The 14,128-nt window shown below is 38.6% G+C and overlaps 1 protein-coding gene across 1 annotated transcript; it reads right to left on the bottom strand.

Annotated features, from left to right (window-relative positions):
• prrt1 (proline-rich transmembrane protein 1) lies at nt 1-12,796 on the bottom strand. Its single transcript, XM_084739815.1, has 4 exons — nt 12,302-12,796; nt 6,530-6,867; nt 4,157-4,348; nt 1-2,035 (listed from the first exon to the last, which is right to left on the bottom strand). The coding sequence occupies exons 1-4, from the start codon at nt 12,318-12,320 to the stop codon at nt 1,859-1,861; spliced, it is 726 nt and encodes a 241-aa protein (XP_084595941.1). The 5' UTR covers nt 12,321-12,796; the 3' UTR covers nt 1-1,858.
• Nucleotides 12,797-14,128: the final 1,332 nt, after the last annotated feature.

Genomic DNA, 14,128 nt, shown 5'->3' with positions numbered 1-14,128 from the left:
ATGTGAAGTTACCATTTTGATTAAGTTTGATAGATACAGGCCTGGATGTGTTCAATGTACTCAATATTATACATTAGTGATAAAATAATAATAATAATAATAATAATAATAATAATAATAATAATAATAATAATTTATTATTACAGAATAAACTGTATTTATACAGTCTCTATTCATGTTCATTGTCAACAAACACAATTTTAATAATTTTTAATATCTCTCTGAATAATTCTTTTAAAAATATCATCATCATAGGGACCAACAGAGGAAAGGGAGTAGCAGAGGGGATATATTAATAGGTCCAATAACTCATGTGGACAGGAGAAAGACAAAAAGGAGAGAAAGGGGAGCAGAGGAAAGATTTCATAGAGCGGAAAGTGCTACAATACACTATAGGCATTAATATTTTCCCTCTCTCTCCTATTGGAAACATTCATTTTCAGTTCGCCCGCAACGTCACATAATAGTTCTTCATACTGTAATACCGTCACAGCTCACCTGCTGCTCAGAGCTACGCTACATTATGGAAACCATGTTGGGTGAACCCTGACTCATCGTGTTACAACGGTGAAACAACGTTACAGGAGCTCACAGCCGCACGTCTTAATCTAGCCGCAATATTTAAGACAAATGGAAACAAACTGAGGATGACATGCAGGGTTATGTTGCCTCGTAAGTCTAACGTTGCTCTAAAGTTTCATATACAGTGTCTGACTGATTAAATAGCTAAGAGATGTGCAACACAAAATAGGCCAAAACACTTCTAAAATACTCGCGAAAACAATAAGATTCAAATACTTATCATCTAAATTGTCTCCTTGTCTTATATTGTTTGACAGTTTGAAAAAATACTGTACCACACACTTCTAAATATTTTAGGAAATATTCCCACCAATAGCTGGGAGACAAGCTATTTTTGCACTAGCTTAAATTTATATTCATCATGCACTATAAGAATTATGAATGTAAGCAGCTGCGCCATCTCATCTGGTCACTACAAAGTGCAAAAATCATCATCAGATATCAAATTTAAACCAATTTCAAAGAGTCAGATAGCTGCATTAAACTAGTGATATACTGTAAATTATAGCAGACACAGTCAATGCATGGGTAGATATTGAATAAATTAATAAATAACAGATTTTAAATAAATTAACAAATAAATTATGTATCATCTCATCCAGCTAAAATGTCCACGTGACATACGAATCTCAAATAAATACTCTGTGTTTGGTTACACTCTGCCAGTCAGTCCAGTCTCCATTTGGTGTGTTAAATGTGTATTGATCACCCCCTCGAACACTTTAAATCAGTTTGACAGTCTCTCATCCAAGTGTATCAGCAATAATACTACTCTGTAAATCAACACTGTTTCAACATGGCACTGTTTTTTTGTTTTTACAGAAGAAAACACATGAATTCTTGTACTTGTCAGACTAAAATATGCATTTAACTATCCTAAAAATAACTCATTTAGTAGATTCTCTTGTTGGAATATGTAAAACTGAAACACACAGTGACCTCCCCTCTCATCTATCTGTATGAATTAATCAGCGTCAAATGAATTGTTAATGCAAGGAGCTTTGTATCTCTCTTGCAGCTCATATCTGAGTGTAAATATTAAGCGGCCGCTGTGCTAACAGCAATACTGGACCTCATTTGACAGCTGCTTGTATTTGGCGTTTGAACATCAGCTGTGATTGGTTGTTTTTGGTCGTCGGTGTGTATGTGTGTGTGTGTTTGATGCAGTAGCAGTTTGTGTGCATGTTCAGTGCTCCTATTTTCCTCCGAACGATTGAGAGTAGTTAGCTAGCTAATATATGCCATGATTTCCCATCTGTCTGACGCTGCGTGGAGTTTACGGCTCCCAGTCGTCGTCGTGGTGCTGCGAGGCGATGATGACTACCACGGTGAGGATGGTGCACAGCACAATGGAGGCGATGCCAACAGCCAGGCTGATGAAGGAGAAGTTGCGTGCCTCGCGGGAGGCTATTTCCGCCGTCACCATGTCCCCTCTGGCTATCGCCGTACGCACCTAAGTGATGCAGGAGGGAGGAGGGGGGGTGGGTTGTGGGAGAGGAGGAGAAATTAGAATAAATGTTATGTAAGGAGAAGATGCACGAGTGGGAGCAGGAGAGAGTCTAAAACACCATGAATGGATCGATTTCACTGCAGCACGGCCTGAATGTGCAGAAAGAGGCCACTCACACAACACACAGCATTAACACACCATAACGACATATACAGCTCAGACCGGTGGGTCCATGCCTTGTCAGCTCAACTCAAGTCAAAGCCAGCTGAGCGGCCCCAGAGGAAAAAATCCATTCTATCCCGTTGCACCGACAATGGTGCCGTTACGTAATGCGGCCTGTTGTGTGCATGTTGGTCAGCACAGACTGCCGTCACGGAGGCGAACAACAGGCATCATGGGGTCTGAGAGCCACCAGACTGAGGCTTTACATTTCTAACGTCACGCTCAATTTAACCTGTATGTTAACCTAAAAGAGCAGACTGTGCCTTTAAATGCAGACGTATAGATGACATCGTTCTGTGTGTTCTTTAGGGTTTCTGCAGCAGTTTCCTTCTGCTGTTGATCATTTTATTCTTATTTTACAAGTGTTTTAACTACACTCTTAGAAAGAAGGGTTCCAAAAGGGTTCTTCCTGAAGGGCTACCCACAACTATTTACTTCTGAAGAACCCTTCTGTGAATAAAGGTTTCATCAAGGGTTCTAACTATTCCATTAAGAACCCTTTTCCTCCAAAGAACCAGTTTGTCACGGGTGCTTTGCATCATAATAAAAAGAGTTCTTGGTAGAGCCCCCTGGGTGGGTTCTAAATGAAACCATAGTGATATAAAATGGTTATCTGTAGAACCTCTCATAGGGGATTCTGGTTGAAACATTTCACAGATGATTATAGGTATAACCTTTATTTTGGGTTCTAGGAAGAACCCTCTCGAAGGATTCTACATTCAACCTTCATAAAATGTTCTGCCAGAAACCAAAAAAGGTTCTCTTATGAGGCCAAGCCAAGGAACCCTTTATAGTTCTTTGTATCATAATATAAAAGGGTTCTTGGTAGAACCCTCTCAGTGGGTTCTAGATAAAACCCTTGGAATATAAAAGAGCTCTTGTTAGCACCGAGGGAGGTGAAAAGGTTTTTCATAGAACCTACAGAAAGGGTTCTTGGTGGGACCATAACACCATAGAATGGTTCTCTATAGAACCTCTTGTAGGGGGTTCTGGGTGAAACCTTTCACAGATGGTTCTAGATATAACCCTTTATGTAGGGATCTGGATAGAACTCTCCGAATGGGTTCCAAGTTGAACCTTTATAAAATGTTTTACAAGGAAACCAATATGGGTTCTCCTATAGGGCCAAACTAAAGGACCCTTTATGCTTCTAGTTGGCGTTTTTATTTCTAAGAGTGTCAACATACATGAGTCGGAGTCGTGCCTATTTCTTACGGTTACAGAGGGACCAGAAAATTCAGCCGGATCAACTTTCAAGCTAATTTTGAGCAGAAAAACTGTTTTTTACTCATGATATGAATTTTGTTGAGGAAACCATCCATGTAAACATGTCCTCTTTACTTTGTAAACGACGAGAGAATAAAAGGAGAAAATATCTACAGCTCCTTTTCAACATATAGCCAATCATAATGTGCCAGTCATCTATAAACGCAGGACCCCAAGCACATCTGGCACATCTGGTATCTACGACGGCAGTTCATACTAAAGTCGTCATGATGGTTCATTCAAAAACACAAAGGACCACCTCATTGCAACACCAGAGGAAAAGTCAGGGGATTCATCCTGTGGAGATTCTGAATGTCTGAACGAAATTTCATGGCAACTCCCACAGTTGTAGAGATATTCTGGATAGTCTGGACCAAAAGGGTGGACCAAACAACATTAGCATTCCTAGCTCCATGCTGCCAGTGTGGCTGAAAACCATTACCCCCACTTATGACTAATCTTAGTGTGATTTATGTATCATAATTTTCTGAATACTTTGAGTCATTCTAAAAGCAAGTACATTTCTGAACATGAAATGATGTAAAAATGACTTTAGGGTGCATTTACATTCCAAAGTCTCTGGTGAAGGCGGCGTTATGTTAATAAAACTCAAAGATCAAAAGACGTGTCATTAACCTGCACTGCTTTGATGATCGCAATGATGCCTGTCGGCCAGAAGCAGCAGACGGTGGTGAGCACGGCGATGGGCAGGTAGTCGTGAGGCGGCCGACGGTCCATTAGGGTGATGCTGGGTGGCATTTGCATGGGATGAATCTGGCCCGGTGGGATCGCTGGGTGTCCTCCCGCGGCCGGCATGTAGGGCTGACCCTGAGCAGAGGGAGAGAAGAAGAAGAAGACGGAGAGAGTGAGTACTAGTGGTTTATAAAAGAGCAGAGCTGTCGTAGAGCAGCTTACAAGGCACTTTCCACTCAAAAGACACAGAAACAAGGTGACACGGTGAAAGAGGAGGACAGCATTACATCTGCACGTATTAAAGAGTCGTGCATGTCTCAGCGGTATGAGTAGCGTTGCAGGAACTGAAAAAAAAACCAAACTATGATTAATTTGTGTGGCTGGCCTGCAAGACGAGCCTGCTACAGTGCAGATTTTGCTCTTGATAAAATATTCCTTGCATTCAGCTCTCATTTCTGTAATCCTGCACACATGAATGTAAGCACAGGAAGATAAATCATACACTGCCAGTGATTCTTAATATTTATTTTATTAAAAGAGACCAATGAGGCGGAGAAGATTAGACCTCAGCTCTGGTTTACAATTCAGTGCACTTGGTTGTGAGACTTGGAGAACAAAAGCAGTCGCACTTTGAGTTGTTCCATGACTCACAATCACATTTTCGGGGCCTAATTTCACCACTGTCAGTTTACCTCAGGGTATGGGATGAATTGTTAAGCTTAATATCTAACATGCAACAGTTAACCGGCACTGTACATTTATGAAATATGAATAATTAGTTTAACTAACTAACATTTCTAGCACTGACTAGCAAGGGCATCAACCTTTTAATCAACTAGTCAAGTAATCAAGCACATCCCTACATGAACATGTTTAATTTATGATAGTTATAGTTGTGTAGAGGTAAAACACTCCAATGTTTCACAATTTAAAAAATTTTTAGGAAATAAGATTAAAAAATGATACTCTTGTGCAGTACAGGCGTTTTTTTCTTCTTTCCTAAATTGTTAATCATCTTGTGACCCTCTCAGATTTATTAGGCGATCTCTCATAAGGTCACCTGATCTCAAGAACATTAACTCTACTTACTAACAGTTTCAAAATGAATGATGCTATTTTACGTACCAATCTAAGCAAATGTCATTTATTTCAGATTAGAATCAGGATCAGGTTTATTTCCAGGTAGATTTACACATACAAACATATTTGTCTTAGTGTTTTGGTGCATAACAATAAACATATTGAGTAGAAAAATATTAAGAAAGATAAAAGAAAGTACTGCAGAACCATAAGCAGAAAACAAAAAATTCAAAATAATATATACGAGAATATTGTAAAAAGAAAAAAAAAAAATGCACAAAATGGTATTTAAATTACTGTACAGTTTTGTGCACAAACGTGCAAAGAACTCTTCAGGGAATGTGCAGTATAGGAATATTTCTGGAGAGTTGCAATCCAAAAGAAGGTGTGCTACTGTCTGAGGTTTTATTGTTTTAATCTTGATGTCTCATGTACATCACTTTGAATTACTTTGTGTGTAAAATGTGTCAAATAAAATAAAGGTAGCCTTGTCAATCTCCTGTTACCAGCCTTTTCTGACTAATCAAAAAGCCTGGTGATCAGACAATTTTAACAGAATGTAAATGTACTTTTTATAAAAGCAGAGGGACAGCAATGGAAATTAGCTAAAAATGCAATGACATGCGGTATAAGTAAGTAATAAGTAAATTCAAATATATTAAAAAAACAGTCAAAAATAACCCAATATAACCAAAAAAGAAGTGAAAATCACATTAACCAAGTCAGCCATTACAAACATCGCTACAAACTCTTGCAATCATTTTATTTCACAGGCCTGTAGTTTTTGGACAAATTATAGGAAAACTGGAGACATTGCTTGATTGGTAAATACATGTCAAGTTAATTAATGGCACAGCGGGTGCGACAATCCTAGCAAATTAGTGATAAATTAATCTACTTGTGTTTCAGTGTAGCTCTTCTTTGAAGCAAATTTCTCCGGAAATACACACTCATTATCAACTCAACACAACCAACTGAGATAAAAGATCACTGCCTGTATTTTCCCTTTAATTGCTACCTCATTACATGGTTCTTTCCAAGAAATGTAGTTGTAAATTATAGCAAAAATAAAGTGTTCAAAATAAATGTTCATGCATCAAATCTGTAAAGGTTAGTGATATGAGAGGTGGAGACAAATGCAGAGTATATTTAACTTTGAACAGAGTCTAGTGTAATTCTGCAGCAGCCTGATGTCAGAGCTGTGAAATCTTTAAAAAGCATTTGTCTCTGACTCACCGACGCCATGGGGTAGACAGGTACGTAAGCGGTGCAGGGCTGCAGCTGAAGCGGGTAGCCCGGGTGCAGGTATCCTACAGGGGGGTGAGGCATGGTGCCTCCGGGGCCCTGGGTCTGGACCGTGTAGCCCTGCGGGGCCCCCTGGGGTCCTAGCGGAGGGCAGTGGAACTGGGTTTCTTGGAGATACCCCTCTGAGCCCGGGGGAGGAGGCGGAGGAGGGTAGTTGGGTTGGGTGCCCGGCGCAGGCTGCATGTTGGGGTGTTGGGGCACGTTAGGGTCCTGAGGGCCGGGGAGGTATGGAGGAGGCTGCATGGTCTGACGAGCAGAGTCATCGAGACCTGAGCGATGAAGACGAAGAAAAAGAAGAAGAAGAAGAAGAGGGAGGAAAGATAAGGGAAAAAAGCAGGTAGGAGAGGAGTCACAAATAGAAAAAGCAGAGGAAGAACAATAAAAGAAACACGTGTAAAACTGAGGACTTGTTATCTAACTCATGCTCTGTTACAGCACATTTGTGCACATGTTGAATGTAAAATGTTTTAGCTCACTGTTAAAGGGATAGTTCAGATTTTGGGTGGGATTGTATGAGACACTGATCCATAGTCAGTGCATTATCTAGTAGATGGGGGTCAGCAAGCTCCCAGTTTGGAGAAGCAGCAGGAGTACAAGTGTAGGAAGTTAAGCAATGGCCGGCTGTGGACAGGCTCAGCAGCAAAAATGGATTTTAGCCACCTCAAAAAAAGTCCACCTGACAGGAAATCACGATTATAAAAGCCAAACATCACTCTATCTATAAAGGATAGTGAAGTTATGTTAGTCAGCCATAATGTGGCTCGATGAGCGTGTAATAAGAGTTACTGAAATGCTGTGTTGTGTAAAATGGATAAATGTTACCTGTTGAAACACTGAGCTGACTGATAGATAACTGTAGCAACTTAGGTTGTCAAAAATATCGATACCTCAATAGTTTTTCAATAACATGTATAAAACAATACAATTCTGACATTCAATAGTATCCAAATGCTATAAAAGAGAAAATATCTAAGTGCTCATTCAAGACCTCAGTTCAGTTTAGTTGCTATTTTTCAGGCTGAAATTTGGCTTAAAGCAGAATCACAGTGTTGAGTGACTTTTGCTCTCAACTCCAAAGTAAAAAACAATTTTTTAAGCACAAGTATGGGATTGAGGCGGGAGAAAAAATCTGGTTTCCAAGATGACAAGGTAAAGCAGTGATAATATTCTAAATACAGTGTAAACTAGGCTGGGCGATATGGACAAAATCAAGTATCACAACATTTTTGACCAAACACATCTACCTTGATATAACTATTGGTGTTTTCACAAGATATAACCATAAGTAATGTGGATGTATTGCCCTGCGCTTGCGTACACTTGATAAACTTATTTTTTTAGGTGGCTAAAATATATTTTGTTGCAGACCGCGTCTACAGCAGTACATTGCTCAGCCTCATAAAACCCCACTTCAAAAATCCTAACTGTCCCTTTAAGGAGGGGGAAACAATTACACAGACCACAGCTCTGAACGCCTCCACACAGAAAGAAAACCTTTGTCTTTGTGCTAATGAAGGCAGTGATTGACATTTTGACCTCTAAAGGAGAAAAACCTTTTTCCTCTCCTCCTTTGAAAAATGCTCTTTATTAGCAATTAGAAAATGTGGCATTTTGTCTGATGGTCTGTCTGTCTGCTTTTGGACGTCTGAACATTTCATGCTCACACCTCTGCTCCCTTTGTGTTTGCTTAACATTGAAAATGACTGATAGGGTGTCGTGTTTTCACAGTCTGGAGCCGGCCGAGGGTACAGTAATCCACTTTGACAGCGACATGAGGAGGAGAGATGGAGATAGATGGAGGTGAGGATGGAGGAGGAAGGGTTTGATAGGACAGAAGAAGAAGCGAGCAGGAGGCAGTCAGAGAGCGGAGCAGTGTGAGTGATGAGGGATGACGACTTGTGCTCGGGGACCGGCTTTACATAACAGACCCCAAAGTCTGTCACAAGCAGGAACTGGACCAGAAACATACAGAGGGGAAAAGGAGAGAGCACGGCGAGGGGAGGGACACCTTTAAAAGGTCATGATGCAATGAGACGAGCAGCTTGGCAAAGAGAAAAATACATGTTGGTGCTGAATCCAAAAACTGTCAAGCCAGGACTAAACAGAAGAAAGAAGATAAAGAGTGGCTGATTTTCTTTGGCACAAAATTCAAATAAAAAAGCCTTAAAGTAGATCTGTGGTGCCTTACATAGCTGCCACAGCTAATGGATAACTATTTTCCATGTTTTTGTGTCTAAGTGACTAATGGGGAAAACAACTTTTGAAACTGGTTCAGTATTGAGCGAGACTGCTACCGCCTTCAGCTGCAAAACAGGCTGCAACGTAATCCTCTGGGGGTAAATTCTGAACGTAAAAGTGCGTGTACTAAAAGTGCTTGACTCAGAGTATTATTTTAAAGGCTGTTTGTAGTAAAGGCAATTCAGAGATTTATTCCAATTTCCAAAAAAGTTGGGATGTCAGTGTAAAATATAATGATTTTCAAATCCTTTTCGACTTGTATTCAATTCATTTCAGTACAAAGACAAGACATTTAATGTTCAAACTGATAAATTTTATTGTTTTGACTGTGAAAGTTGTTTCATTACATTTCACAGGTAAACAGGTTAATTGGTAACAGGTGATATTATCATGATATAAAGGGCCGAACTCGAAAGGCTCAGTCGTTCACAATCATGAATGGGATCAAGTTCACAAATAGTTTAGTAATACTTTCTCAATGCAGACTGCAGGAATTTAGGCATTTGACCATCTACGATCAATAATATCATCAAAAGATTCAGAGAATCGGGAGAAATCTCTGCATAAAAGGGGCAAGGCTGAAACCCAACATGGAATGTCCATGACCTTTGACCCCTCGGAAGGTACTGCATTAAAAATTCCATTAAAAACCCACATAATTGTTTAAAAGAGACTACATGGGCTCGGGAACACTTTGAAAAGCCGTCGTCAGTAAACACAGTTTGTCGCTGCATCTACAAATGTAAGTTAAGACTCTACCATGCAAACCAAAAGCCGTATGTCAACAACATCTAGAAACACTGCTTTGGGGCTCATTTGAGATGGACCGATGACGGACCTTTAATTTCACAGAGTAGATACTTTTCATACCTCTTTAAATTCAACAACGTAGATCACATGATGACATACTCTGGTGCTCATGGTGCCACTTCAGCTGCAGGAACTGATCTTTTAACCTCTGCACAGTTGCTAACTTCACCTGTTTGATATTCTCATAATTTTCAGAATCATTTGATTCTTCCTCCCCTGCACGTGTTTGACAAGTCAAGTCGATTTTATTCATTCTGCGCAGGCCAAATTTGCCTCAGAGGGCCACTGTGTCAACAGTCTTTCCAGCTGTGAAGAGGAGGACCTGCATCATAATTATTAGTCCCCTAGTTATTAGTAACAATTACATAATGAAGATTAGGATTAGAGACATTTCGTTGATCATAAGTAACGAGTAGAGATAATATTTGTGCTATCTGTTCCTGGCAGAGCATTTCAAGTGTTAACATGATAGTGCCTGTATTTAGTGACTACATACAAGGGTCCTTTAGGAGATACTTAGACTTAATGCTTTTAATGTTTGTTTTTTTTTTATCCCACTATGATTTTGAAATAATATTTAAAAAATATTACTTAGTCACATACTGAGCTCTGCTGGGTTTACATCGACAAAAATTATTCCCAGTCATTGTATTTCCAAAGTATTATATCCTGATAATTATTTCAAATGGTAAACAATGTTCTGGCTGAAGGGCTCAAGGTCTCTTTTGCACTTTGTTTTGCACTGCTGCATTTCTCTTAAAATGTTGTATTTTACTTGATTTTATGCAGTCTGTGCAAACTATTTTGAACTTTTTTGTTCTTCTTATGATTAAGTTGGTTTTATTTTGCACCTCATGTCTTGCAGTCTATGTATGTATTCATCATGTCATCCTCATTTTACTATTATTATCAAGTGGAGTTCCTTATTTTCTATTAATTATGCCATTCAATTCCTGTCTTCCATGTCGACACATGGACTGAGTCATTATAAGAAAACAGAGGAATAAAAATGAGGATAAAAAGGGATAAAAATATTTTCTTGTAAAAATGGATAAATGCACGGAAAATTGTTTTGCACAAGACACAAACAGGACATTCACAGGATTGTTTAATATAACTTAATATAATGGCACATGATGAATGGACACTAAACACAGAAAAAAACATTAAAATCATGATGATGTGACATTTATTGGGGTCTGTACCAAACAAACATGTTTTATTACATCTGGAGAACAAGATTTGTAGGCACGGGCATCTCTGCAGCACTACAATACATCATTATAATGCTGTTTTGTCACACATTTTTCTTTTATCCAAAAAATGCAGCTTCTGTGATTTGAATATTGTACTTGGCCATATTACAATTTGGTTAATATTTTGACTAACTGTGCTGCGCAAACATATATAAAATAAGGAGGCATATATAGTATACAGTGACATAAAGATATATATAAAGCATAATTGCACAGAATACAGTATACATATTAAAAATACAATCAGTAGTGTGTATATATGTGTGTGTATAAATCACATGCATGGTAATACATAATATATATGATAATCATATGTTTATTTTATTATTATCATCAAATGGATTTTTATTCCCTATTGTAATTTATATTAATTATGGTATTTTTATTTTATCTGAAACACTTGAATGTAATTTCTTTGTTGCAAAGAAATCTGAGCTGCAACCTGAGCTTGTGTGACAGATGCTATACAAATACACAATAATAATAACAATCGTTATTGTTATTATTAGTATTATCATTATTATCGTTATAATTAAATTGGCATCTATAGTTGATCTCTGGATTTATTGGCCCCTCAGAGTGGATGAACATCCAGGACAACAGTCACGTTTTACAGCCCAAACTGCAGTCTGCAGTCTCCTGTACAGTCAGTCTGCCCTTTACAGTATCACAGGCAACTTTATGCTTTTCATTATGATCTTTATTCTGTATATTTTTTTACTGTAAAGCTGCAGACAAGCTGCACTGAACAAAAGACCGGAAGAGACCACCACAAAGGCGAGACAAAAATGTCTTTTTTTAGTGCACCACCAGACGTTGAGGATTATTAATTAAGGCTGTTAAACACGCGCACAAGTGGAGCTGTGGACGCGCAGAGGACACCCACACTGATGTCTATAGTCAGGAGACATGTACGTAGGCCTGTGCGTAATGATCATAATGAGACAGACATAAGAGAAAATAAAAAAAAATAACAATAAAACCATCATAAAACTGTAAAGGAGCCTCTTAGACAAAATATCACACAGATTTCTTCAGTTTTTATGCATAAAATAATTAAAATTCTGACATAATTGAGACTCGAGATAAAAATAAAATGATATAAAGTCTGATAATGTGACTTTAAACTCTGAATTGATATAATAAGAGGCCCTGTGTGGTGTTTTTTCTCCCCTCAGGCTGCACCCACACAGCGGTGCATCATCCTATAGAAGCAGCGCTGTGCAGATAAACAGCGGATGGAGATGCAGATGACAGAGAAAAGATACGGATCCGCAGATCACACAAGACGATTTCCACACAATAATAACCTAATTCTCGCATCTCGACGGGGATTAAGAAGTGGCTAAATTAGGCTGCCAATTACACTAAAAGATAGGACACGATTAAAAGATCTCACCGTGTTTTTCCGACGACATGCCTCCGATATTCTGTCCTCCTCCTTTTTGATGTTGTAACTCCAGCTGGTGGTGGAAAATCGCTCCTCTGGCGCGCGATGATGCAGACTTTTACTCCAAATGTGTGCAACCCATCCTCAAGATGTCTTCATCTTCAAAAACGCCCACGGTTTATTATTAAAATTAATAACTTCAGGTGTTTTTTTTTTTTTTTTTTTTTTTTTTTTTAATTAAAAAGTGAAGCCAATCCTCCAGCTGCGCGCAGGTCTGTGCAGTATCTGTCCTCTCTGTCTCTGTGTGGCTGTGAGTCTAATAAGGTTTCTCCACTAACGCGTCACCGTACATTGAATTAATCAGACACAAAGCTATCGTTGTCTTAAAGCGACAGCCCGGACTGTGCTGCTGCTGCTGCTGCTGCTGCTCAACATCCAGCTACAGCTCAACAACGACAGAAACACGCGTTTCTTTCCTCGCCTGTCATTTCAGCACCTCAGTTTTTTCCTCTCAGCGTGTTTGTCCTCGCATGATTTTCTCTGGCAGATTTTTTTTTTTTTTTTTTTTTTTTTTGTCCCATGAGGAGTTTGTTAACAGGATGTCAGAAAGCCAGGGGGACAAAGTTCCTCACTTCCAGATCCTATCTTACCTGTTTGGTAACCATGGTAATTAGAGTTAGGACATGATTTAGTTAGAAAAAACAAAAAACAAAACTTGAACGGTTCCTGAGTCAAAGCTCTATCCTAACTTGGAAAATTAAATCACAAAAGCATCCTAACATCTGGAGCCCGACCAGTTATTTCTAGGCCAGATATTGTGTAAGGGATAATGTACAGTGAGCAGGTCATTATTGTGAAATAAATCCCGACAGGATGATACAGGTTTATTTCACAATAACGACCTGCTCACTATATACTTTCCCGCTTATTACATGGTTACTTACCAAAATAAAACAGATATTCGGCTTGCATTTGTCTGACACAAAGCACTGATTTTAAACTAATTTTATGGTTCTATCTCGCAATAGTGACCTGCTTACTGTACATTATCCTACTTGTAAGATTATGTTCCAAAAATATCAATAATTTGACGCAGAACAATCATTTTAAAATGATTTTAGTGATTTAACAATGATTTTATTGCTCTTTCAGAATCTGACCAGACCTGTGTCCATGGCAACGGTGTGTTCTTCATAGCAACAGTCTGTTATACATAGCAACAGCCTGTTCTTCATAGCAACGGTCTGCTATAAAGAAATAACAGACCTTAGAATGCTGTAATTGACCAATCAGAATCGAGTATCGAACAAAGCCATGTAATAACTCAGGTATATCAGTATATATATGTATGTCTATCATATTCTGTTTAAAGAATATCAGCCGATATACAAAAGCGAAGTGCCTCCCCTTCCACTTTGCCCTAGTGGCCCTTGATGGGCATTTTTTGTTTCTCAGATTCATTTCCAGATATTTTTCTACTCAGTCGAAAATTTAGACAGTAACCTTAGATGTCAATTACTCTCTAAAGAAAATATGCTGTTTTTTTTATGACAGATATTGCAATTCTAACCTGTAAATCATTCCTACTTAAGTGTTTAAACAATGTTAATATTAATGACTAAAATAAAACAGTAATGTTAAGGATACATTTTCAATGCTTGAACAGTTACAAAAATGGTCATAAAGTTGTTTAACTCGGCGATATGTGAAAAGTAGTGGTGGTCGCAAGGTAACAGGCAAAAAAAAAAGCTGACAACTGATGTTGATTTTTGGATTTCCTAATTAACCTGAGCTAAAATAGGATGAAGTAAGAATTAAGTAAGTAAGAATTCCTAG

The sequence above is a fragment of the Lutjanus erythropterus genome, chromosome 16, assembly GCF_056507025.1.
Source record: "Lutjanus erythropterus isolate fLutEry1 chromosome 16, fLutEry1.hap2, whole genome shotgun sequence".
In the NCBI taxonomy this organism is placed as follows: domain Eukaryota; kingdom Metazoa; phylum Chordata; class Actinopteri; order Lutjaniformes; family Lutjanidae; genus Lutjanus; species Lutjanus erythropterus.
Note: the sequence above shows the minus strand (reverse complement) of the source record. Positions and strands in the feature narration are given on the sequence as shown.